Source organism: Centruroides vittatus, unplaced genomic scaffold (genome assembly GCF_030686945.1).
Source record: "Centruroides vittatus isolate TY-2023 unplaced genomic scaffold, ASM3068694v2 contig_1046, whole genome shotgun sequence".
NCBI lineage: Eukaryota > Metazoa > Arthropoda > Arachnida > Scorpiones > Buthidae > Centruroides > Centruroides vittatus.
This window is the reverse complement of record NW_027120675.1, coordinates 119777-146349: the sequence shown is the minus strand read 5'-3', so window position 1 is coordinate 146349 and position 26573 is coordinate 119777. Positions and strand designations below refer to the sequence as shown.

At 30.6% G+C, this 26573-nt stretch overlaps 1 protein-coding gene across 3 annotated transcripts in view; it reads right to left on the bottom strand.

The window, feature by feature from the left end:
• Positions 1 to 505: 505 nt before the first annotated feature.
• The window catches only part of GlcT (ceramide glucosyltransferase), a 60213-nt gene continuing 34145 nt past the window's right edge, over positions 506 to 26573 (bottom strand). For all 3 annotated transcript variants that reach the window (XM_067264563.1, XM_067264555.1, XM_067264546.1), the window contains exons 8-10: positions 10010 to 10096; positions 2425 to 2614; positions 506 to 2163 (exon numbers count right to left, since the gene is read on the bottom strand). In XM_067264563.1, coding sequence (XP_067120664.1) covers positions 1990 to 2163; positions 2425 to 2614; positions 10010 to 10096 — 451 coding nt within the window. In that variant the 3' untranslated portion in view covers positions 506 to 1989. The remainder of the gene's footprint in view (positions 2164 to 2424; positions 2615 to 10009; positions 10097 to 26573) is intronic.

Here is a 26573-nt window from a genome sequence, read left to right as displayed (position 1 = left end):
ACAGAAAATAAGCTTACAGCAAATTACAATAAATATTTTTTCAATAAAATTTGTAACCAAAATATATAAAATTATTTAATTTTTAAAGTATTTCAGATGTTAAGTCTGTCAAATTAAATTATAAAAAATATAATATATATTATATATATATATATAATATATATGTTGCAGTCAAAACCAGTTTTTAGTTAGGACACGTTTTAACTAGTTGAAACTAGTTTGTACTGGATGTCTTTGTTATAACTAGAATTTACTGCTAGTCAAAAATGAATTTGAATTAAAGCTAGTTTTAACTAGACAAAACGGTATTAACAAAATGGCTTAGTAAAAACTGTTTTGATTATTTTTGTAATACTTTAATTAATATTTCCGACACGGCTCTGTGACTTTGTTCAAAAATGTTCTGATAGTGTATGATTAATTTCATATCATTTTAATTAATGTTAATAACACAGATGTGTGACCAATATTTTCAATAAATATTGTACAAATACAAATGTTTTAGTCCTAATCATCACTTTATTTATTTTCCCCAAACATATTTATGTAGCTAAAATTAGTTTTAACTAATGTTCAAAGTTAAAACTAGTTTTATCTAAAATCCAAACATGTACAGCAGTAAATTCTAGTTATAACTAGGAAATTCTAGGTGTAACAAAGATATCCAGTATAAACTAGTTTCAACTAGTTAAAATGCATCCTAACTAAAAACTGGGTTTGCCTGCAAGATATATATATATAAAACAGGTTAGATTAAGATGAATTTTTCAACTATTATTATGGTATTCTAAGTTTATACAAGGTGAAAAAAATTAAACTGGAAGAAGTTTTTTCTAGATTTTAACTAAAATTCTAAACTTCTATAGAATAACAAATCTTTAAAACAGTTACAGAAATTCAATAATAAATAAGCAATATAGAACAAATATCTAAAACAATGATAAAAAAATAAGTTATTTCCTCATTCCAATTTTAACATTAACAGTATATTTTTATTCAAAAATTATATTTAAGCTAATTGTAAAAACTAACAGTTTATTTGTATTTTTGCAAATAGTCTTGTATGTATGAAAAATTTAAAATACTTGCCAAAGAATTAGCTTATATTTGGTTTGTGACTTGAAAGAACAATAGTTTTATTGTTAAAATGGAGTTTTTCTAATTAAATTTATTATTTAGAATTAGTTTAAGTTCAAGATTTGATTTAATAATTTTTAAAATGTTTATATATATATATATAAGCCTTAGAATTTTTTGAAAAATATGAATTTAGTAGTAAAATCAACTAAAGAATTGAGTGAAAAGTTTATTTTTACATCTTGAACTCTGAGTAATAATCATTACAGATAACCTCATTAATGTCTATTTGAATCTTCTATGAGTTCTTACCTTAAGACACTGTTCAATCATTCTATACAAACCAAAAAAAATTAAATTAGAACTCTTATTTTATAATCACGATTTGATCTAGGTAGTGTCTTGAATTCAAAAGAATAGCAGTTTATCACTGATTTTATGATTTGTATTTTTTCATTCAAATGTAGTATATAAATTATTTCAGCAATAAGTTCTAAAAAAAAATTAACATATTAATTTAACATGAAAATTTCAGATGATACCTGAGTAAAATATCAACAAATTAGTTTAGATAACTTAAGAAAATAAACAACACATACACACATTTATCATTTAAAGTAATCATGATGTCTCCATGTTCTGCTAATTCAATGAGATGTAATTTTTGTGATGTAATTTTTGCTTTTCCAGCACCAACATTTTTAAGTTCTGATGATCAAAATAAATACATAAAATGTTCTTTTAGGTTGCTTTTGGACAGTTGTAAAAACATTGGCTATTTCCTATACCTTTTACCAGCAAGGCATAGATAAAAGTTTCTGCACTGTGGTTTGAGGTCCCAAATGGATCACAGTATTCAAGACTGACAACAGTCTTAATAAAAAAAATTTTCCTTTCCGCACAGCGGTGAGACTACAACATTGGTTTTATTTCTTCTACAGAACCTCCCCATCGTAAACGATAAACACCTGTTCTCCACCTGACATTAGGTTGCCACAAAGCTTTCACAAAGATATATATCGCACAACATTCACGAAACATCCATGTTATGACAAAGTCTGTTTTACTAAATGGAAGTGAACTATTCTGAAATGTTAAAATATTAATACTAATTATTATGCTATAATTTAAATATATATTTAATATAAAAAAATATTTTATATTTATATGATTCATATCTGAACTTTTTTCCCTTTAAATGAAAGTTTTAATAGTAAAACAATCAATTAGTGCTTTTCTTTATAGAAATATATACATACATTATTATTCAAAACTATTATTTATAAAATTAGTTTTTTTACTATTTAAAAAAGTTGAATATGCAATAATTTAAATTAAGTATCCTACCTGAATTATAGAAAGTAATATCCAATCGAGGAAAAACCAGATAAGAATGTGTACTAAGCAGACAACAACTGCATCCCATTGGAAGAGAAAATTAGTTGCCCATGCGGCAAGAATGCCCAACATCATACATTCAGATAATGGCTCTAATACCATTGTATGAGGCACCATAGCAAATCTTAATTTTGCCCACCTAAACCAAAAAATATAAGTAAGTTACATATTCTAAATATTAAATATATGTATGTTATGATATTTTTTGTATACAAATTTGTTAAATATAATTTTAGATTTCAATGTAAAATAATTGATCACAAATGGTTAAAATGAATTAAAAAACCTTATTGGAAGAATTCCTCATGATACCGAAATCAAAATATATAATGTAATTTTTAGATGAATTTTTAAAAAATTTGTTAATGGCAAAACCAATTATTAATTATTATACTTTGTAAATCTAATCTGATTTAGCATCATCTTACCAATTTACTTGCAGTTAATCAATTTACCTTCTGCAAAATCTGAAGCTACAAGTAAAATGGTTGTTTTTAAAATTATTTTATAAAGAACGACAAGAGGTCATGATAAACAAAACCTCTTCATTGAAAAGATGTTAGAAACTGATAAATTTAAATAAAATATTAAGATCACATTATCCAAAATACAAAAGAAAAACTGATTACTTTGCATTGATTAATTTTAGATAATGATCTTTTTAAATAGTAAAAAATAAAATAATTCAAATATTTTGAAAATTTCATGTTTTATTAAACTTTTTATTAGATGGTAAATTCTAGCATTTGCAATTTTATAAATTTTATTATGTAAACAAGACTAGTCAAGCCTGTCTGATAGCATACTCCACAAAAGCGAATTAAATATTTTTAAAAATAATATAATTTAATTAAATTTAATATAATAAATTTATTATAAAATTTAATTTAATAAAATATATTAACCAGGTAGTTTTTACTATAGCTTACAGTGACCATAAACAAAAACGTTCAGTTCCCTTTTTTGCATGCACATGAACATGTGCAATGAATGGTTCAAATAACTATAGTAGAGCATGCTAAAAATTAATAAGGAAATAGATCAAATAGTTGTTGCACATGCACACAGACATGTGCAATAAATGGATTGAATGGAACATAACATTTAGGTAACTCCTAAGCCTAACGTTGGTAATTTCTTGCTGATCAAGTTTAGGCTTAAGTTATAAGCCTAACTTTCAACATTTGAATTGAATGTTTGAATAAAATGGATGGAACAAAACATAACGCATAGGTAACAAAAGTGAAGTCATTGTGAATACATGTGAAAATCTGACAGACAGACAAAAGTCCTAACATAAGCACTTCTCTACTGTGAAGTGTGCTAAAAAAGTAATAATAGAATTTGCACTTAAAAATAAAGACATCATTGAATTCATGAAGTCAACTGCTACAAATATATAGAACTTGCAACATGCCAAATCAAATAGACTAACAAAAGAATACAACAATGGGTTGAAATCAATATTAGCAAAACAGTCAAATGCATAACACACATTTAAAGCAATCAACACAGGCCTTCCCAGTATTTGAATATTTCATTTGAAGTTTTTCTTGTCTTATTGTGGAGATGTTAACCCCATACACAATCTCCAACCTGGAGAACCAATGATTCCACCTTAGTCTGGCTCATATCCTCTGACCTGTTTAGTATGGATGTCCTTGTTGGTAGCAAAGCTGCTGCTGATAGTTCACAGGATCTAGAGCAGTGGTTCTCAACTGGGGTCCATGTAACATTAATGGGGGTCCACAGAAAAAAAAAAATACTGAATTGAGGGTTCACGGTGATATTTTAGTGGTCTACAGGGTAATTCTACTTCAGAACAATTGTTTTACTGAGAATTAAATTTCTACAGTATATATATTGTCAATTTCTTTATTATTCATTTCTTGCATAAGGGTTAAAATATAAATTATTTAAAATATTGAATATGTATACAATATATATATATATATATATATCTTAATGACAAAGGTCAAAGAGAGATTATAAAGCTGGGGTTTGTTAGGAGAATCTTATACCATCAGCATCATGTCACTTGACAGTGACATTTCTGAAAGTTTTTTTTCTTTTTTTTATTAGTGAAATATATAAGGTTTTTTTTTCTGTGCAATGTCTATAGGGGTCCACAAAAAAAATTAAGAGGAAAAGGAGTCCATGGGTAAAAAAAGGTTGAGAACCTCTGATCTAGAGGATAAGCAAGCCTTCTCACCACATCAAGGTAGGAATCTTGGAGCAGGTTGCAATATGGATTTATGAAAGCAAACATATACATGGACCAGATCTTCATTGCAAAAGACTGTGGAGAAATGTTTGAATGTGGGTAAAAAAGTGTTTGCAGTGTTTGTTGATGTAGAAGAAGCATGATAGTGAAGAGGGCAAGTATTATGTTATGGTGGACTGAGAGGTAAACTACTTAGAGGTGTAAGAACAACATAAGAAAACAGCAAAATGTGTGTGCATGTGGATGGCAAAGTGTGAGTGGTACACAGTTGAGGAGGGTTAAGACAGGTGTGTTATGTCCCCATGGTTGTTTAATGTTACATGGATGCATGCATGAGGAGATCCAAAGTATGTTATGTATGAATATAAAAAAATGTCTTATGAAAAGAATTTTTTATATTTGTGCATTTTTATGGCCAAATTAAATATAAACATGAACATTATAAGCTGATTCCTCAGTGTAGTTTATTAGGATTGTTACAGACTCACCATATAAATATGTAACTCAATGATTGAGACAATGCCAGATCAAATTAGATAACTGAAGACAATCCTGGATGTCTAATGCTTATTACAATAAAAGAATGAAGTAAACATGCCAGATTTTATAATATCAATATTTATAATTGATGCGTGCATAAGGAGAATGTCGGTGTGGAATGAGAATTGGAAATGAACAAGTCTGTCTTTTGTTTTATGCAAATAATACTATATTTGCAAAGAGCAAGGAAGATCTTCAGACACTTGAGTATAATCTTGAAAAAGCATGTGAGGAATGTATGCTGAGTGAGTTTGAGTAAAATTGAAGTGATTATGTTTAAAAACAAAGATGAGCAAATGGATTGCATGATTGATCTGGGTGGTAAACAACTGGAATAAGTAAATGAGTTTGCATATTCAGGAAACATGATAGATAGGAATGGAATTTGGAAATCACCAGAAGGGTGAATGCAGGAGTGCAGATGCTGGGTGCAATGAATAAATTTTCAAGGGATAAAAGAATGTCCAAAGAGATACTAATAACTGTGTATGGGAGTATTATGCATGTATTTGCTCATGTATGGTGAGGGTGTGGCTAGAAGAAGAATGAGAGTGTCTGAATAGGAAGGTATGGAGAAAGTTGCCAAATGAATGATTTGCAGGATTGTAGTCTTCTTTTGCTGCTGCCCACTCTTTTTGGATTATGAGTGTGAGAATGTGTATGCAAGTGAAATGAAGTTATACAAAGAACTAAAACTCCTCCAAAAGAAGGCAACAACAACATTAACAAAACAAATACTATCCTAAATCCTCCATAGAAAGACTGACTCTTGCATGTAAAGGAAGAGGATGAGACCTATCAGATATTTTAAATATTCACTACAATCAAATATTACAAACTACAAAAACAAATTTTTATAGTCTGATATTTCTTGTGATTGTGATATTGTTTTTGTAGAAAGAGGCTATTTTTCTACAAAAACAATACCATTAAATGTACACAATACTAACCTGAATCTAAAATAGAACACAAAATACACAGACATAAGCAGTTTTGGGTTTGAAACAAGCTCAATAGTAAGCACCCCTTAATGATCTCAACCAGGATCACATTGACAGAACCATGTCAAACTGCTATTAAACTAAAAAAAAGCATCAGAATCAACTGCTAGCTGACTGATGGTTTTTTTTTACCAGGCTATACACACAAGACCAGGTTATGAATATAAAAAACTACAGAATGTACATTTTAAAAAAGAAACCACCTTCAGATGACACTTATAGGAAATGTCATATCATGTATCATATACAGCACATCATATTGAGTTACAAGTTTTTAGCATAAATAGATTACTTACATGGACATAACCAAATGTGAAATGTAATACATCAAAAGCTTACAAAAAAAAAAAAAAAAAAAAAAAACATAACATGCAACCAGTGGTGATATTCGAAATATTTAACAAGGGGTTCGCTAGCAGAAAATTTTTCCCTGACAATCACCGACAAACGAAATGGAAGTTTTGGCTAGAAATAAATACAATACCTTTTCTTGCAACCATAGATCTAACAATCAGTGGCGTATTTAGAACGTAACGAGCCATGGGAGAAGGCCAGGTAACAATAGTATTTTAGAGCTGTCGAACTTTTTTTTTTTTTTTATTTTTTCAAGGTAGAGAAATTCTTTACCGCAATCTGGCGCTTCTAGAAATAGGCACATGTCATCATCTCTCGAGATACATTATACTTTTTCTTTCGCTGTCCATAGCCCGACACGTGTTCCACAGCCATCTTGTATTGTCTCGTGCGCGTGGCATTCTGGGATCTCTCTTATGACTGGATCTACTTTCAAGAACACTCTTGAATCAATCGCGATTAAACCTCGATTGAAACGGTCAAGAGAGATTGCACCAAGACATACTCCCTGACCTTGCTTGAAATGCTCGGTGCAAACGGGGTATAAGGCCCTAGTTTAGTAGTATTACAGAGTATAATACGCATATTTAATATATTTAAAAAAAAAAACAAACCCACTGAGAAATGTTCCGTGTGTTTAACAAGGTTCGGGAAACTGAAAATTTTAACAACAGGTTCGGCCGAACCTGTGCAAACCGCCGAATATCACCACTGCATGCAACTATACTAAAAATATACACCTGAGATGGTCCTAGAAAACAGAAAGTGTATTATGACCATGCCATAACCACAGACAAAACAATCCATCCCAACAGACCAGACATCATACTCACTGGCAAACAAAACCATATACATCAGACATAGCTATACCAAGTAAACACAATGGGAAGAAATTTAGTAAATACTCAGAAGCATTATAAATATGCATGTGCATTAAAGCAGTCAAACATACATTATTATAAATTACAAGATAAAATAATGATAAATCTTTAATATTTTATGAGATAAATGCAGTAAAGAAGAATCTTTATTATCAATTAAGTTATAAAAATAATACTATTAATAATAGTTTTTTAGACTTATACATATAACTTATATTTTTAAATTATATTTTAATGCCAAAATGCATTTTGGACCCATGATCCTTCCTCAACTGACATTTTAAATTTACACATTTAAAACTCAACTGATTTTTTAACTGTTGTTATAATACATTTCTTACTGGTAGTTATCATTAAACTAGTTTTACCTAGCAGTTTTAGCTAGTATTAAAATTAAATTATAAAAAACAGATTATTAATAGTATTATTTTTATAATTATAATCTTAACTGATAAAAAAAATTGTTTCTTTATCATCAAAATCGTAAATATTGATATTATAAAATCTGGCATGTTTACTTCATTCTTTTATTGTAATAAGCATTAGACATGCAGGATTGTGTTCAATTATCTAATTTGACCTGGCATTGTCACAATCATTGACTTACATATTTATATAGCAAGTCTTTAACAATCCTAGTAAACTACACTGAGGAGTTAGCTTATAATGTTCATGTTTATATTTAATTTGGCCACAAAAATGCACAAATATAAAAAAAAATTCTTTTCATAAGACATTTTTTTATATTCGTACATAACATACTCAAGTCATTCACATTTTCACAATTTAATTGCTTGTCATAGCAAGTCTTGTATATAATCTAATTGATAAATAAGAGTTTTTTTGTGCCCCATTATATTTAGATAGTATAAGAAATGGAGGTATTGAACCTTTCTGGTTTTAGAAACTTTGATATTGTTGAAAAAAACTAAAAAAGAGAATCTTTGAATAGTGTTTCACTCCTTCAGTTGTTTATATAAATTTACAATATATATAGAAAATTTTATAAGCTTCTGTTGTTATACTATAAGCTTCTGTTTTATATATGATAAGAAATGAAACAACAGGCTCTATAATAAAGATAAAATTATACTAAACTTGCACTTTTATCCTAATACCAGATTGATAATAAAAAAAAAAGTATTTTTAACAAACTTTAAATGCTAGGGCATGTTCAAACTGTTATATATCAATTTTTAAAAAAGGTAACTTTCCAAAACATTTCAAATATTCAAACTGTGTAACATATTTGGTACAATGGAGTCAAAAATTCACAGCACAATTTACTTACTATTATTAATTAATAATAATAATAATGTCAAATAAAAATAAAATATATCAGGATGATTTGGATATTTTTAGCAATGCAGAAAGAGAATAATGGCAATAGAAGCATTATACCTGGAAATAACTTCAAAAATCAAAACATCTAGGTTTGAAAAGACCCATACTGCAACAATACCGGGGTAAAACTCAAGGACTCGACACTCTTCTGGTAGAGATCAACACAATGTTTATGATTGTTTGAACCGAGTCAAAAATAATGGAGTTTATGCTTATATGAATATCTCCACATTAGAAATTAATAATATTGAGAAAAGTCAAAAATTCAGTATTTTAACAAGCAAAACTAAACTGCTCATTTTATTTTTCCATCTATTGTATTTTATCTACTTGTTTTTATTTTTATTATTTAAGTATTGATGTAATCAGATCAGATTACTTTAAATAAGTTAAATGGAAGATTGAGAAAGCTCAATAAAAAAAAAGTCCAGCAATAAGTTGCACAACTTTCCTGGCAACAACATTTAAAACTGTATTTGGTGTTATTTGTTATGATATTTTATTAACTTTTTATATAATTAATTACTATATAATGGCAAGAAGCTTAATTTTGAGGGTATGGATGAGTTTTATACAAAATTGTAAATGATAATAACAAGTAATTTCCATGTCATATCTACTGAAATATAATAAAAGATTCAGGAGTTAAGCTTCAAAGTAAACAAACAAAATTGTGCCACATACAAACACTAACATCCATAAATCCAGAAAAAACTCCCAAATTTTTCTACATTTCTCAATGTTTCAAGGTCTCAAGTCCAAAAATGTAAAAATCTGTGTGTCATTTTTTGATTAAGTGCCATACTTTTCCTCTGCATATAATAACCAGAAAAGTAGTATACACAACTTTTACTAAAAATATCTTTCAGCTTATTAATTCAAGTATTCTGGTTAATTAATATTTAATAAATGATAAGTGAAAATGAACTTATTATAATGGACACATTAAAAATAAATGCAAAAGAAACATTTCAAATTAAGAATAGCTACAACAAATAAACATTCATTAGTTTTCAAATTGCTTTATTGAATTCTAAAGCAACATCAAAATACCTTGATTACGATAATGTTTTAGGTTCCAATGCAATAGTTTTTATTTCAATCAAATTTTTTTAAAAATAAGACCATTTTCAAAAGTTATTTGTTAAGAACATAACAAGCTTTATTAATTATTAAATAAATTTGTTTACCTTGTGAGCCTATTCTGGAAATGAAATAATTCAGAAAGTCCTGAATTTTGCCATGCTGGCTGGGAGCTGATGTTTAATTTCCATCCTCTATCAAAACAGAAAATTTTAAAATTAGTTCTTACATTAAATTGTCATTTATGAAATTAAACATTTAGAAATTCTTAAGATCTGTATCTGTTACTTTTTAGCAGATCTTTAACGGATCTTTTATCTTAATGAATTTCATTAATTATATGAAATTTTAAAGTTAGGTAGCAATAAAATACTAATAACTTCAATTCAAATCACTTTTTATTTCTTAAAATCACATATTTGGCACATTCATATTGCAAAAATTAAATATTTAAACATTAATTATAGTAAATTACCAGTATAAGGTATTAATTTAATTATCTTTATAGTGAGATCAAACCTCTAATGCTAATTGAATTAATCATCACAGTTATATTATATTATAATAATTATCAAATTATCAAATAAAATAATCACATTTTTAGAAACTTCAAAAAAATTAAATGTCATAATCAAAATTAATTAATGGTAAATTGTACTTCAAAAAGAGTAACTTGGCAGCTTTATCCCCCAAAAGTCTATTACAATGAGGATCAAAAAATTCATGCTGCACTGAAAAACTGCTCACTTGGAACGCTTGTTGCAGGTGACAATAAATGTGTGAGCCCAATGACTAAGACCTACAAATTTTTTACTATTAATCTCCCAATACTTTAATGGAACTTGGTCTCTTGATAATCTTTTTTCTTTGGCATATTCTGTGAGCAAATTAGCATTAGTGTATGATATTTGGTTTTCAAATTCCTCATCTTCATTGTCACTATCTAACATATTGGCCATAGAGTCTTCTAAATTGTTGCAATGTTCTTTTCTTACAGCATTTGGTTTTTCTGTGCTAATTATAGTTGTTGTGATATTTACTTGTTTCTAAAGCTGTAAGAAATTTCTGTTTTATATTTTTGATAAGAAAGTCACTGAAGAATTTACCTTTGTAATGTGGGTCTAAAAATGTTGCTATTTGGAACAATATATTTTTGTCAATTTCAGAAAAACAATAATCTAATTCATTCTTCAAAGAAGACAAAAAATCAACAATGGTGGGTGTGCTGATGTTGAGAGTTTCCCCACTATTAGCAGAAATTTGAATCTCGTCATACAATTTATTTAATGCTCATACTAGAGGAATAACATCAGATATACATATATTTTGTGCACTCAATTTTTTTTGTAGTATCCTCCAGAGGCTTCAGTACTCTCACTAATTCTTGAATAAAAACCACTCTTCGGCATCAAGCTGTTCTATTTTATTATTAGTAGAATAAAGCGACAACGAATCCTTAATGCAATCAAGTCTTTCCAACATATAATAGCTGGAACTCCAGCGTGTTGGTGAGTCTTGCAAAACTTTGAGTCAAACTTACATTTTTTCTAATTCTTGCTTTGCCATTGTAGATTGGTTGAAGTGTCCTGCAATTTCTGTATTTTGTAAGCAACATGGATATTGTATCAACATTTTTAATAGCTTCTTTGACCACCAGATGCAGTTGATGTGCTGTACAGTCGATATTATTTATGTCAGATAAAGTGCAGGCATGCTTCATGTTGGATCCCCCATCTCTTACCATGCAGTGCACATTGTTTCAGGATTCCCCACTCTTCAAGCATACGTTGAAATATTGCCGAAATGTAATCTCCCGTGTGGCGTTCGTCAAGAATCTCCACTTTCAAAACAATATTTTTTCTTATAAAATCTTTTGTAATGGCATGACATGCTAAGGATAATAATGAAACTCCTGACGAAGAATCTGACCAGATATCTGATGTAAAGGAAACTTTCTCAAAATCCTTCGTGTTCTTTATTTTCGATGACACTTTATTGTAAAGTTTGCTGCAAACAAGCTCCGTAAAATATTTCCTGCCTTTTAGAACATAATTCGGAACAACATGATCCATCAAGTGTCGAAACCCCAATCCTTCTCTGCGTTGAAAAGGTAAATCAGATAAAGCTATCATTTCTGCAATTAAATAGTCAATTTTTATTGATTTGGGGTTTGTATTATCCCACATTTTAACTTTTTCTATGTATTTGTTAAAAAATGTTTGTCTAAATTCTCTTTTTACTGTTTGTAAAGATGTTCCTTGCTGAACGTTTTTGTTGGTACTCTTCTTAGCAGAGTCTTCTTTTAAGAATAAAGAATAGTCTTGTGGATGTTTCCTCTGAAAGTGTTTTATTAACAATGTTGTACCTTTACCCTTATGGGAATACTTTCCTTCACAAATTTTGCATTTAGCACATTTGTCATTTACTATCTTAAAATATTTCCATATTACACTACTAAACTTTTTTTGTTGACATTGTTTTTATTTTAATTTAACTCAACACTCTCCAAAAACACAAACATAATCGGGGCTACTATAGATTACCCCCTATGGAATTTCAGGACTGAGTATATATCTGAACTGAGGGGACCGAGACGAGTTCAACGATACCCTACTTTTGGACCGGAGACAAAAAATAAAAAAGTTATCATACTTTTTTCGGCTGATCGCGCGATGATAGGGAGTCGCGTCGCTCTCCACTAAGTTGGCCTCGCTATCGCAATTGGGAGTCCCGTTGCTTGCCATTAAAATTGCCTTTAGTAGACGTTTCCCCCCTTTTTTTACTTTGTTCAAGAACTACCATGAATCGATCACTAGTTTAGCACATGGCGGCACCCATACGAGAGGTCAGTCGGGCCGCCATGTTCGCTGCCATAAGTAACATTAACCAAAATGGCGATCGCGCGATGATCGGAAGTCGCGTCGCTCTCTCCGCTCTCATATCGCATGTTTAACCCTCCGGGAGATGACCGTAGTCCGACGTCATGGTTTGCAGACTTTACCGCAAGATGGCAGTACTAGCAACTACGGTGCTGTCTTCATGAGAGCATTAAAAAAGTGTGGTAAGTGAAAAAGTATGATAACTTTTTTATTTTTCGTCTCCGGTTCAAAAATAGGGTACCGTTGAACTCGTCTCGGTCCCCTGAGTTCCAATATATAATCAAAGTCCTGAAATTCCATAGGGGGTAATCTATAGTACACCCACATAATCTATGCTATCCCATGCCACACTAAACTATGAACAAAAACATGCGCAGTCAAAACACATCACATTACTAACACAAAGCGTCGACTATCAGTCCAAGATCACACGTACCAGCGCTGACTGAGTACAAAAGTTGAGATCCGTATCCATATCCGTATTCGCAGATCTAGACACTAATGATCCATGTCCGTGGATATACATTTTTAACGTTCCGGCACATAACTAGTCTGCACTAGATATTGTAACTGCCATTCTAACCTGTTTTTTCTTGAACATTTTTTTTTGATGTTTTATTTGACTGTCGATGGATTTCTCCAACTAGCTGACGTAAATAATTTGTCACTAGAGGCAGGTGTTAAGAGCCATCTCTTATTAAATTTAATAATTATAATTAAATTAATAATTTTATAATTATTTAGAATATTTCTCCATACTTATTTCTTTGGAAGAAAAGAAATCAGCCTGGAGCAGGACTTGAGACTGGAATCTGTAGAAGACTCAACATATTCAAATTTGAATTTGTTTTTCTCTTGAAATTCTTCTTAAATATCCAATGAGGTGTGCCTATTCACAGTATATGCATTTCCTATTGAATATTTAAGAAAAATTTAAAAAGAGAAACATTCAAATTTGAATATGTTGGAGAGTCTTCTACACATTCCAATCTAGAATGCCAGAACCAGAAAGATTCAATTTTGGAAAAAAAATCTACCTGAAGATGGTCTTAGGTATAGACAGAAAACTTTAGTAACAGTTTTCTTATTTATACACAAGATCTTCATAAGGTTGGTGAACTTTATATTGATTAATGCTTTATTATGAGATTAGTTTAAAAAGTGTTTTTCATTTGTTTAGAACAACCTCCATTAAAATGTCAGTGGCATAAGTGTGTGTAACTTCTAATAAAGATTTAGCTGTATTTAGGTGAATACTTAGTTTTGTTATCTATATACTGTACATGAGATGAGATAATAAGTATTGTGTTGTTTTGTTGTGTTTGATGTTGTATCCATATTTATTGCTGTTTAACCTTCAGACTGTGGATTTAAGGCCAGATAGAACCAGAGATGACTTAATGAATCTTCATGGATAGTGCCTTCCTTATTTTTTTGTTTCTTCTGTGGTTTTTTGTAAAATGGCACAGACAATTTGAATTCATTTGTTTTCATATGCGATTGTCCAACATGTGAAACATCAGCAGCATGGAGAAAGTGTTATGATTTTAAGGATTGTCACTTTAACAGGAAATCTCAAAGTTAAGATTGCTGTTATACTTCTAATTAACAATGCTTATCTAAAGGCCATTTAGCAATCTTTCTCCCATGGATCAAACACCAGACCATTCAGGCTTCATTGTTCAGATACAGAATAGCACACAACAATCCGTATGACCAACCTGCATTGCCTGAGATTGGTGGCTTGTGAAGCACTTCAATTAGATTTGTAAAGTATTTCAACAAAATTATGATAATATTTAATTTGCACATTACTTATATTGCAGTGACAGTATTATCAAGTACAAAAGTGATGTAATGAATTAAAATAAAATTCACCAACCTTATGTATGCCTTGCACATAAGAGAAATCCATAACTAACATTAATCATCCAACTATAAGCCAAATTAATTGGGCCATATTATGTTATAATTAATTATTAGAAATTACAAAATAAGAAATTAGAGGTAAATGTTAGGCACCATCTCTTATCAAAAGTAGTAACTATAATTTAATATAATTTAGAATAGTCTGGAAGAAAAGAATCAGTCCAGAGCAGGAGTTGAATCCACAACTTCCACTTATGGTGCAGTGCACTGACCAGTTACATCACCTAGACCTTACCTAGACTCTTACCTTTCACACATATTTAACTCTTGGGTATCCGTTGGATGGTTATATCAAGAGTTGCTCAGAGGTCTGGGTGGCATAACTAGTCAGAATAACTGGGCAGTGCACTGCATGGTGAGCAGAGGTTGAAGGTTCTACTCTCTCTCTGAGCCGATTCTTTACTTCCAGACTATTCTAAATTATATTAAACTAGCAGATGAGCCCAGTGTAGCTTAGGCAAAAAGTAACAGCAACAATTAAGATTATTAGATTATTTCATACTTCTAACCCTTCCATTACATTATATTATAGTATTTGATTTATATAACTACAAAGGTTATCTTAAGTAAGGGTTTATCACAATAAGTGACCAATCTAACACATTTTAAAAATTCCTTAAATTCTATACAGTACAGGAGTAAAGAATTTTTAAAATGTGTTAGATTAATCACTCAGTGTAATAAATCCTTGCATAAGATAACCTTTCTTGTTATATAAACCAAATACTATACTATAACAAACATTAAAATGAAAACTATATAAAGAGTTTGGCTATTTCAGCCTACTATTGTCATGTTTATTGCAATACTTGAATGGTACAAAATGGCACAATTTCATTGGTCAAGCAGATGCCTATTGAAAATATATCTTCAAGTTTATTAGATCATATTTTCTCCTAATGTTAACTCTAAGAAACTATACTATGCAGAGCCAAATATCAAATGGTAATATGCCAGTGAATCAAACTTCACGAAAAACAGACCAAATATTTAAACTCAGCAAGCACCCTTGAAAACCACTTAAAACATTTTGTGCTGCCTGGTAATCTTTTATTGCATAATTTTCCCATTCAAATACACCATACTGCTGGTCTAATAGAAAAAAAGAGACTGTTCCTGAAAGGGGTTGAAGTAATTTGACCAAAAATTGTTGTTGACATTCTACTGGAAGAGAGGATGGTCAACAACTACTAATTAATAATGGTCTACTATTAATATTTTGAAAAGTGATCTGTGTTAGACAGGTTGTGATCAAAGTTGTAAATCTTGATGTCTAAAATACTTCATATAAAAGTTAAAAAACATCTTGTAAAAATGCAAAAATAATTGCTTTTATGTGATAATAAACTGTTTAAATTTTTGCAACAAATTGTATCAACTATGTAAGAAGTATGTTCTCATAAATGATGAGTTTATAGAAACATTATTGGGCTGCAATTTGAATAGAATTGTAGCCTGTAAATTCTAACTCTTGTCTGCTTGTCTCTCCTTCCTTAATCTGAAGAAAAAAGTTAGACAGACAAAAATTGAGACCAGATATGGAAAGCTTATGGGCAGAAGGTCCAGGTTAACTATTACAAATTTCCAGTTTAAACCAGAAGTCACATTACTTCAATTCAAAATTTTTTCCTGAAAAAAGTTAGCAATAGTCATGCTGGTTATCTATCTAACAGGAAAAGTATAATGTACAGGGGAAGACACCACTAAAAGAATTGATGAAGACCCAATAAATAATTGCTCGTTAGAATTAGTTTGGTTTATTTGGTTACGGCAATGTGACACATGAACGATATGCCGAAGGGGATGCTGGACCCTATTTAGGTGTTGCTAATGTGAAGAAAACTGAAAGCTCCACATGGCCAGCCTGTTGGCCATGCCCAAACCCATGACTAACTACCAGGGTTTGGTGGTTTTATCTACTTGGTTAGTGGAGAGCACTTATTAGAATTAAGAAAGTACTGTTCAGAAATAAAAAAAAAACCCAAGTTATTAGATGTGAAAAATTAAATACTTACAGGCTTTTCACAGGCTTAAACATCTTTGATTCTATAACAAAATAGTATTAACACACTTCACGCCAACATAAAATAAAGAGTAGCACTTGCCTGCATAGAATCTTTGATTCTATGCAGGCAAGTGCTGTATGCTACACTACCTGTCTCAGTAATGATATAGCACATCTATTTCAAGCTACATCGTTGTCTCAGTAATTAAGCAAATATAATATATATTTTTTTAAGAATTATATTTAGTTTATTATTTTGTTAATTTTTTGCCAATAGGTGGCACTATGTGTAACTCAGCAAATCAAATGTAGATAGAAATGAATTGATTTACTGAATTGCAATCAATGTTTTGGGGTGGGATGTATGACATTATCTAAGTTAGAAGTTTTTGAACATAACTGCCAAGTTTCATAGCAATTGGTCAAATGGTTTAGGAGTGTATTAGTGAACAACATACATACATCCTCATTTATATGTACAGTATATAATTAATATATTTAATAATATAATAATATTAATGTACATATTAATAAAAATGCCTTAACATTTTATGTATTTTTATGTATAAAATAATAACAGATAAACAAAAAGAAAATATACAATCTACATCAACGTCATACCAGAATCCAATTTTGCGTTTTCTCATGCCAGAGGCATTAAGAATCCTTAGACGTTACTTGCCAACAAGTGACAATTGCAAAGATGATGTTTTCAAGGCATTCATGTTCGTTGAAAAAGAAAGTCGAGATAGTTAAGTGCTCAAAACAAACAACACTAAATGAATTTTTCAGTTTTTCATCTTGTGAAGTCCCAAAAACGGGTTAACATTAATTATTTATATTAGAAGATTGTTAAAACGAATGTAGAAAATCGTCCATTGTTAAAAGGGACAAAAGCCGATCAAAGATCGTATTTGACGCGTTAGTCATTTGAAACCGCGACGCATGAAAAAAAGGAGAAAGATGTCGAAAGGCAAAAAGAGCCTAATGTAAAATAAAACGCAATAATTGTAATGAGTAATGATTGTAGACGAATGTCCTCCAGTATAGATGGACCTTTGACAAGTCGCTCGTATACGAAATTTAGATCATTAAAATTAGGAAAAAGGGAAAAGTTAATTATGAAAAGGAACATCACATCGAAGCATTAAATTTCAAAAATCTCTCAGACTAGACAACAATGGGGAAAATATGAGCGCAAGTTTCAAAGTTCCATCAATTCTTTCCAACCTGAGTAAATGGAGGGTGTCAAGTAGATTTGTCGAGGTGGTTCTTTCTCGTGACTCGAACAGGGGTCGTTTTTCGCTTGGAAACAAGCGAGGGACCAATCGAGAAGAGAGAAAGGAAGGACGTGGAGCCAATCAACATGAACAATACGAAAAAGGGAGATTGAAGTAATCGCCGAATTGGAAGGACAAGAGACTTTTCCGAGAGGTTTCAAGGGAGACAAGAGGTGTTCCAAGGTGTCCATCGAAAGGTCCGCCGACGCCAACCGACGAGTCGCTGCACCAGCCGCTGCCCCGGGGCCTTCTATCGAGCGACGATAGGAAACACATCGACACAAAAACGTTCGAACGTTCACCTTTGTAACGATCTGTGCATAGTGTGAGTTGTTTTATATTTAAATAAACAAGTTTCTTTGTGAGACACTTATTGTCTGTGTCATCCTCCCTCACACCCACACGCGAACGACCCTAGACCATCCTGTCGTGGGATTAACGATCCCCCCCCTAAAGGTCGGCGAACTTACAATCTACAGAATAATTGTAAATGAAGAACACAATGTTTTGTAAGTCTATGTTACTGTATAAAGCACTACTGTATTTTATTAATTGTAGTTTTGTGGTTTTTTTTCCAACTTCGCTTTAGTTGACACATCGGATAACTCGACACATTTCCACTTCCCCTTGGGGTGTTGACTTAGGGCTGTTTCACACTGTCACCGACTGGTCCGACCGGTCCGACCCGCCCGAGCCTATAATCAGGCCGACTAGTAGTAAAAGAATTCACACTGAGTACGATTATGTCGGTGGCCGACTCGTAAGGACCAATCGGAACGCGTCTTACAGATCAGAACACTAGCCAATCGCGGTAAGTTTTTCAATTTAAACAGAAAACATGGCCGTCTTTATAAGGTTGTCGTGTGTTCGCGGGCTAACGACACCATTTTAGCATTTTTAATGTCGCTTTCTCTTGTAAATGAAATGTATTATGGTGAATTAAAGTAATTCGTTTTGTTAATATCGATGAGTGCCTGCGTATTTCTTAATAAAGTTGTTCTTAAACGAAGCAAATAGACGGAAATAAAAAATCGTTCGTAACTTTTAAACGGTTGATCGTAAGTAATATTTTTTTAATACCAATCGATTCAGCGTATCAAATTACATTTAGATATGTCTACGTCTATTCGTTAATATGAAGTTTAAGACTATTTTTTTAGCTGGATACCTTTCGCTTTACTCTAACCAATTATTTTTTTCAATGTCGCCTTTATAATCGGCTCGCCGAATATCATAAAGCCATGGATATTTTCTAACTTCGTTTATTAAAGCTACCGAGAAACTTTACCTTCCGCCATTTTCTAACTTCGGATAAATCTAAACTCTGATTGGTTATAGCTTCGAAGCTCTCATTGGCTGTAGCTCACTGACTGCTCCGACGCGACTACAAATATTTAACTTTTTAAATCTGTCCGACTGGAACGACCAGTCTGTCGACCGACTGCTGTTGCCATGGCAATACGACTAGGAGTCGGACCGGAGTCGGTCATAGTGTGAAACAGCCCTTATGCGGAGTCGACTGTGTATGTATATATATATATATATATATATATATAGATGAATAAAATACAAAACTACATGAATGACACTTAGGCTTGTCATCACTCAACAAAAGATTGCACCAAGTGAGATGACTGTGCCCAATGTATAGTAATGTCAGGATGATTTTTCTCTTGCCTACTTCTGTAATGGCTAATAGAATTGCTTGACTTTCATTCTTTTATTTCTGGCTTAATTTCTTGGAGCTTATTATCAACAAGCATCCCAGCAAGTTTGCCACAGCCCGACACATTCTGATTTGATAGCTTGTCAAAATCACATGTAAAGAACACAAAAGTGTAGAAATGGTATAGTTGCCTTAACAGCAATACCTGAGTTTGTTCCCTTTTACATCAACATGTCTTGGGATTCAACAAAATTTAGTAAATTTTAAGATGAAAGCTGCTAAAATCTGTTTTTTAATGTTTACTAAACTGGGATACATTGTGTTTCCAGGATGTTAGAGCTACAAAACACTGAATGAATCAGAAAATATAATAGTATGATGATAACCAACAAACAGCTTGTCTCAAAGCACTATGAATAGCATGTAACCAGTGGTGATATTCGAAATGGTTAACAAAGGGTTCGCTAGCAGAAAATTTTTCCCTGACAATCACTGACAAACAAAATGGAAGTTTTGGCTAGAAATAAATACAATACCTTTTCTTGCGATATATCTAATAATCAGTGGCATATTTGGAATGTAACGAGCCCTGGGCGAAGACCAGATAACAATAGTACATTAGTGCTGTCAACCTTTTTTTTTTCCTTTCTTTAGGCAGAGAGATTTTTCACCCCAAATGGCACTGCTGATAATAGACAGATGTCATCATCTCTCGAAATACAATATCCTTTTTATTTCGCTGTCCATAGCCTGACACGTTTTCCACAGACATCCTGTATTATCTCGCGCGCGTGAGATTGTGCAATCTCCCTTATGACTGGAGGTTTAATCGTGATCGATTCAAGAACTCTCTTGAATCGATCATGATTAAACCTCGTTTCAGTCGAAATTGAAATGGTCGAGAGAGATTGCACCAAGGCATAGTCTCCGACCTTGCTCACAATCTAGATTGAAATGCTCAGTGAGAACGGGGTATAAGGCTCTAGTTTAGTAGTATTACAGAGTATAATACGTATATTTTAATATATTTAAAAAAAAAAAAAACAAAACCACTGAGAAATGTTCCGTGTGTTTAACAAGGTTCGGAAAACTGAAAATTTTAACAACAGGATCAGCCAAACCTGTGTGAACCCGCTGAATATCACCACTGCATGTAACTCTGCAAAAAGCAAAGGTAATAATACTAGAAGATGGGTATTTATGACATTTGAACATACATAAGATGACCACTCAAACATTATCTTTGGAGTCATAGTATGAAATCATAAAACCTGTGTGTTCATGACAGTTCTACAAACAGTTGCTTATATATGTTATGAGTTGTAGATGACTTTGGTGCTTGTGTAGGCTAGTATTCACTTCAATTGGTATAGCAGACCATAGTTTGAGAATAAGGAGTTAAGACTTTGCTTTAAAATTAGTATTTCAAAATGATTTTATTCAGTGTTGGCTTGGTGTATAATATAAAAGATAAATTACGAGATAGCCTGGATTGAAGTATAAATGAAAATTCAGGCATCAGTGTGTTATGTAAGATGATTTGTCAGGGAACATAACTATGACAAAAAAAAAAGAATCTTCAAAAAGAAACATTCTACTTGGACTGGTTTATAGAATAATTTTAAATATTTTATCCAGATATCCTTGATCTAAGTTAAGAGCCTTGATTTTTGCTAAAGATAGGCATCCTATACAAATATAGAGTTTGTAAAGCTTGATTTTTCAGCAGGTTCTATCATTAGCACAACAATCAAATTGGCTCTTGATTCTTAAAAATGAAAGGATTTCATATTAATTGTAAATGAGATGAAATTATTAGTTTATTATTTTAGAGCCTTTTAGATTAAATAATACCATTATTAAATAGCATTTACATTAGTATGAATTTATTTGAAATCAGCAGAAAATCATATGCCAAGATTAAGGATTTAAAAAAAAAACTTGATTTTTTCATGTAAAATATATTTGAGAAAATGACTGATAGATGAAATTTTCTGAAGAATGTCAGACATCAACTTTTCCCATTAACTTAGCAACTCTTGTAACTTTTTTTCTTCCAAACTACACTAAATGCTTATCCTAAAATAAGTTTTATTACAAGCATTTTCAATGTTAAAATCCATTATAAATGTAATTCATGAGTCTTTGTAATAAATTTAAAAATAAATTTTGATGGTGATTAGTTGTACTATATATTAATTTGTTGTATTCCTTTGTTCTCTTTAATAAAAATATCACTTGCTATGAGGCTGTTTTAAAATATGAAAATAAAAAATAAATTTAAAAGAAAACTAAACAAAAAATTGTATAAATGAAAATGAAGGAACAAAAATAAAATGATACATGGTTACCCCTAATGTCACTAAGGGGAAATAAAGATTTCGGGTAAATACAGATAATAAAATGTATCTTAAGTAAAAGCTGTAAAATAAAAGTAAAACTTGTCATTGCTCTCTGAAAAATTATATCAGAAGGAAAAAATTGCAATCTATGTGAAAAACAGAAAATTATAAGTAATTTTAACTAACTAAATATAATTGTAATATTTAATTAATTTATGTTTTACAATTGTTAATTATAGTAAAAATACAGACAAACCTACAAGTGTATACTGTTAAAAATGAAGAAAATACTATCTAATGAAAGAAAAAATATTTTTTAAATTGTATACTAATTGTAAGTTAAATTTTTATTCATGTCTCATAAGATAAAATTTCAATTATGTAAACTTTATTGATTAAATTGTAAAACTCCAACTGAAGAGGGGTAGAAAATCCAAAATACACATCTTGGAGATTTAGAGTCTAATAAAAAATAAAAGAATAAAAAAAAGTAAAACTTCCTCAAAACTCGTGGTGCAAAAGTCTGACTAAATAGCCAAGAAAAGGTAGTATAAAATAATAAAATTCTTTTCAGTTGTTTTGATTGTGATTTAAGAAAGCACTTGGCTTTTCAATCTTCTGTTTTATATGTGGGTTTTACTACTACTAAAATCTATGGTGGTGTTTGTAGCTTCCAAACATATATGGTTCAATTGGTAGATTTCATATAATATTTCAAGCAGAAATGTATTTAACATCAAATGACAACAAACATTCATTATTTTGGATAAATATCTTTTTAGTAAGATCACCTCTGACAATTAAACAATTTATATAAAAAACCAAGCCAAAAACATATTACTAATCAAATTGCAGAAATTTGCATGAATGAGATGTGATATACAGTAAAAGCCAAGGCTACAAGGTCAGACAGCTTCCAGAGTAAAACAGGACAAACAGGACGATGCCCTGTCTCCTCTTCTCTTTTAACATCACTCTAGAAAAAGTTGTCAGAATGGCCCAGGAGATAGACAATAAAGAGGAAAATGACTGAAGAGACAGTTTCTCTCTTCAGTCATTTCATATGCATTCAGTCATTCAGTCTCTTCATATGTGGACGACATTGTCATAATTGGAACATCTAAAGGGGAGGTGACAAGATTAATGTCAAAATTAGCAACAGCTGCCAAGTGCATGGGTCTGATCATCAATGAAGAGAAAACTAAATACATGGTTCTTTCTAAAAAAGGAGAATTCCACAAAGAACATTAACTGTAGACAATATGATATTCAGCACTACAGAATACTTCAAGTACTTAGAGACTGACATAAACAGAAACAATGACATCAAGGAGGAGATAGGACTTGCTAAAGGGAAACAAAATCTACTTTGAGCTCACAAACATACAGCATACTAAAAATCCTTAGTAAAAGGACAAAGCTAATTGTACATGAGTCACTGATTAGACTTGCAATTCTGTATGGATGTGAAACATGGCCAATAACAAAGCAGTGGGAACTACAACTACAGAGATTTGAAAACAAAATACTAAGGAAAATCTTTGGACCTGTGGAAAAAGACTATGATGATAATGGTATCATGATCAATGGAGAACCAATATGGAGGAGAAGAACAAACCAGGAACTACAGACAACCTATGACAAGCCCAGGATTAACAAAGGTGATTAGGCCAGTAGATTACAATGGCTAGGCCATGCCATAAGGCTTCCTATAATGGCAACAGCTTCATGAGAGCTCCACTATGAGGGGAAAGGGAAGAGGTGAAGAGGTTGTCCCAGAAACAAGTAATAATATAAAAAAAAATTTTTTAAAGTCAATTCCTACTTAGGTCAACAAAGAAAAATTTTATTTTAGTTACTTTTTATTAAATAATTTCAAAGTTCGCTTTTTTCTCCTCGCGCCCCCTATCGATCAGAATCAGCATATTGCTGACAGGTGCCACAGTTTAAATTTAATTAATTAATGAATTAATATTTGAAAAAACTGTATAAACATCAAGTGTCATCCACTACAAATTTAAAAAAATGTATTTGAACTTGAGTGGATGAATAATAAGTATTTTATTAACGATTGAAAATTTGAACAAGATATAGGGAGAGTGTGAACTAATAGTAGGAATTTAAAAAGTGGATAGATGGGGTCGCTAAAGATCTTCAAGACCTCAGAATCGAAGATTGGCAGATCTATAGACCGAACAAGATGGAGGATGATTGTGACTGTGGCTAAGGGTCTCCAAGGCCCATAATGCCAGATGAAGAAATCTTCATACAATAGGAAATATTTTATATTATATTACAGAAAACTAAACTAATAAAAATATCTGAAAACTTTAAGTATTTTAAGTCTATATTGAATGTCAAAGTATATGTAAACTATGCAAAGTATAATATATTAAAAAATTATATTTGATTTAAGTTTAATTTTCATAATTCTATTCTTATATGCCAAAAGACAATGCAAATGAAAATAAAAATTTACAATCTTTTTCACTATTTAAAAACTAGTTGATTGCCATCATATATGATGGAATATATAACATTGGACTGGGAGCCTGGGAATGATTTTGGATAGGTTGAAAACCCTAGTGAATTTAGGGGCCGTCCGTTCTAAATATGTTAAGCCCAGTTCCTATCTGGTTGCCCTATTCCAGCTCTGGCTAAACATATAATGAATTTAATAAAAAAGATCTTTTCTTAGTGCCCAGAGCAAAAATAATAAAAAGATATTAAATCATAAATATTCTTGCTTTTTAAACTTTTGATAAAAACATTTTATAGTTTAACAATTAAAACATTTGATAGCTTTTCAGATCATGAAATATGAAATAATACAAATGTTTGATGGAAGCAGTTAAAATTACTTTTTAGTAAAATGAGAATTCTGTATTTGATATTGAAAAGGTATCATAATTCTTAAAAAAGTAAAATATTAATAATAAAAGTAAAAACGTAAAATATTTTAATAATAAGAATATTATTATTATTTCAATCAATCAATCAATCTTTATTTGTAGTAAGGAAAAAAAACCTCGTTACAAAAACTTAGTATTATACATAGCTTTAAGTTTACAAATATAGTTTATACATTATTCTGTTAACCAAAACTGTAAACACAACAGTAAAATTATACAAATTTTTGATAACAAATATGAACATATAAATAATTATCCCTACATATTATAATTTAGATAATAACGTAATGAATCAACAATAAATTTTCAATTAATTCAGTATTGTTTTAGCTCATTTGTGATTTGAATAAAAAAATTATTTATTTTAAACATATTGCTTATTGTTAGGTTACCTATCCTGGCTCTGTAGTTTAAGTCTTGGTTTGTGTGGATTATTTCAATGATTTGATATTTTTTACAATGTTTTTCTAATCAGCACAGTCCTTAAATGAAGTAATGAAAAGTCCCTGGATTTGCACCAATAACAGAATTCTTTATTTATCAATAATACTTATATGGATTTTTCTAAAGAGAATTTGTCAAGTCTGATTTGAATTAGTAAACATTTAATATTCATATTTATATTAGCAGATAAGATGTTCAGTTCTGTAGGTATATTTAGAGTTTCTAAGTACCAAGGGTGATAAATTGACTTCATTATTAAATTTTGATCATTTATAATAGACTGTGATAAGGCTGATTCCATCATTAGTGAATAGTGGTGTTTCCAATTATCCTCTGAATAATCAAATATTCTGCTTGTGACAGCAAATGATTGAAGTACTTTATTAAATTTGTATTGCCATGTGTTTGTTTTTGAATTTGAATCGTTGATTTAGGTACACATAATTTGATGTATAAATCTTATATCATCATCATTAGTATTTATTAATCTGTAGTAGAATTTGATCAGTCTCTTCAGAAAAAAAGGGAATAGTTGATATCTGTTTGTTTCTGCTCTTATGGCATATTCTGGGCCTGTTCTTTCAATTCTAAATAGTTTTCGTAGGAAGGTGATGTGAAAGTTTTCCAGATCATAAAATAAATCTAATGCCGTTATTGGACTAGTGTAGAAAAATGTAGGTATAATTAGTATGTTAAATATTTTCATGTAAAGTTTTATTTTAAGTCCATAATTTTTAAAGCTGAACATAAATAAATGGCATTGTTGATAATTAGATTAATTTTTGTAGTAAGAGCTTTCAAATGTAACTGAAAATTTCCAGTCCAATTAAAAATAATATCTAGATATTTGATGTTACTGACCAATTCAAGAGGTTTCCCATTTAAGTAAAAAGATTTTTCTTGATTTGCTATTTTATTATTATTTCTAAAAATAATTATTTTTCATTTGGATACATTAATCAATAAATATAGAGTTCAGATAGTTATTTACCTTGTTGATCTTACGTTATAATGTTGCACAAGTTGGTGCAATTAGTACTTTGTTGTCTGCATAAAGTATATAATGGAAAGTTCGACCATTGAGATAAATTCCTTCTGTCTCATTTAAAAATAGATATCTCTTTAACTTTATATTAATAAAATAGATAATGGTGATAGTGGCTTGCACTGGAGTATACCACAGTTTATAGTTATTTCTTAATAAGTTTGATTGC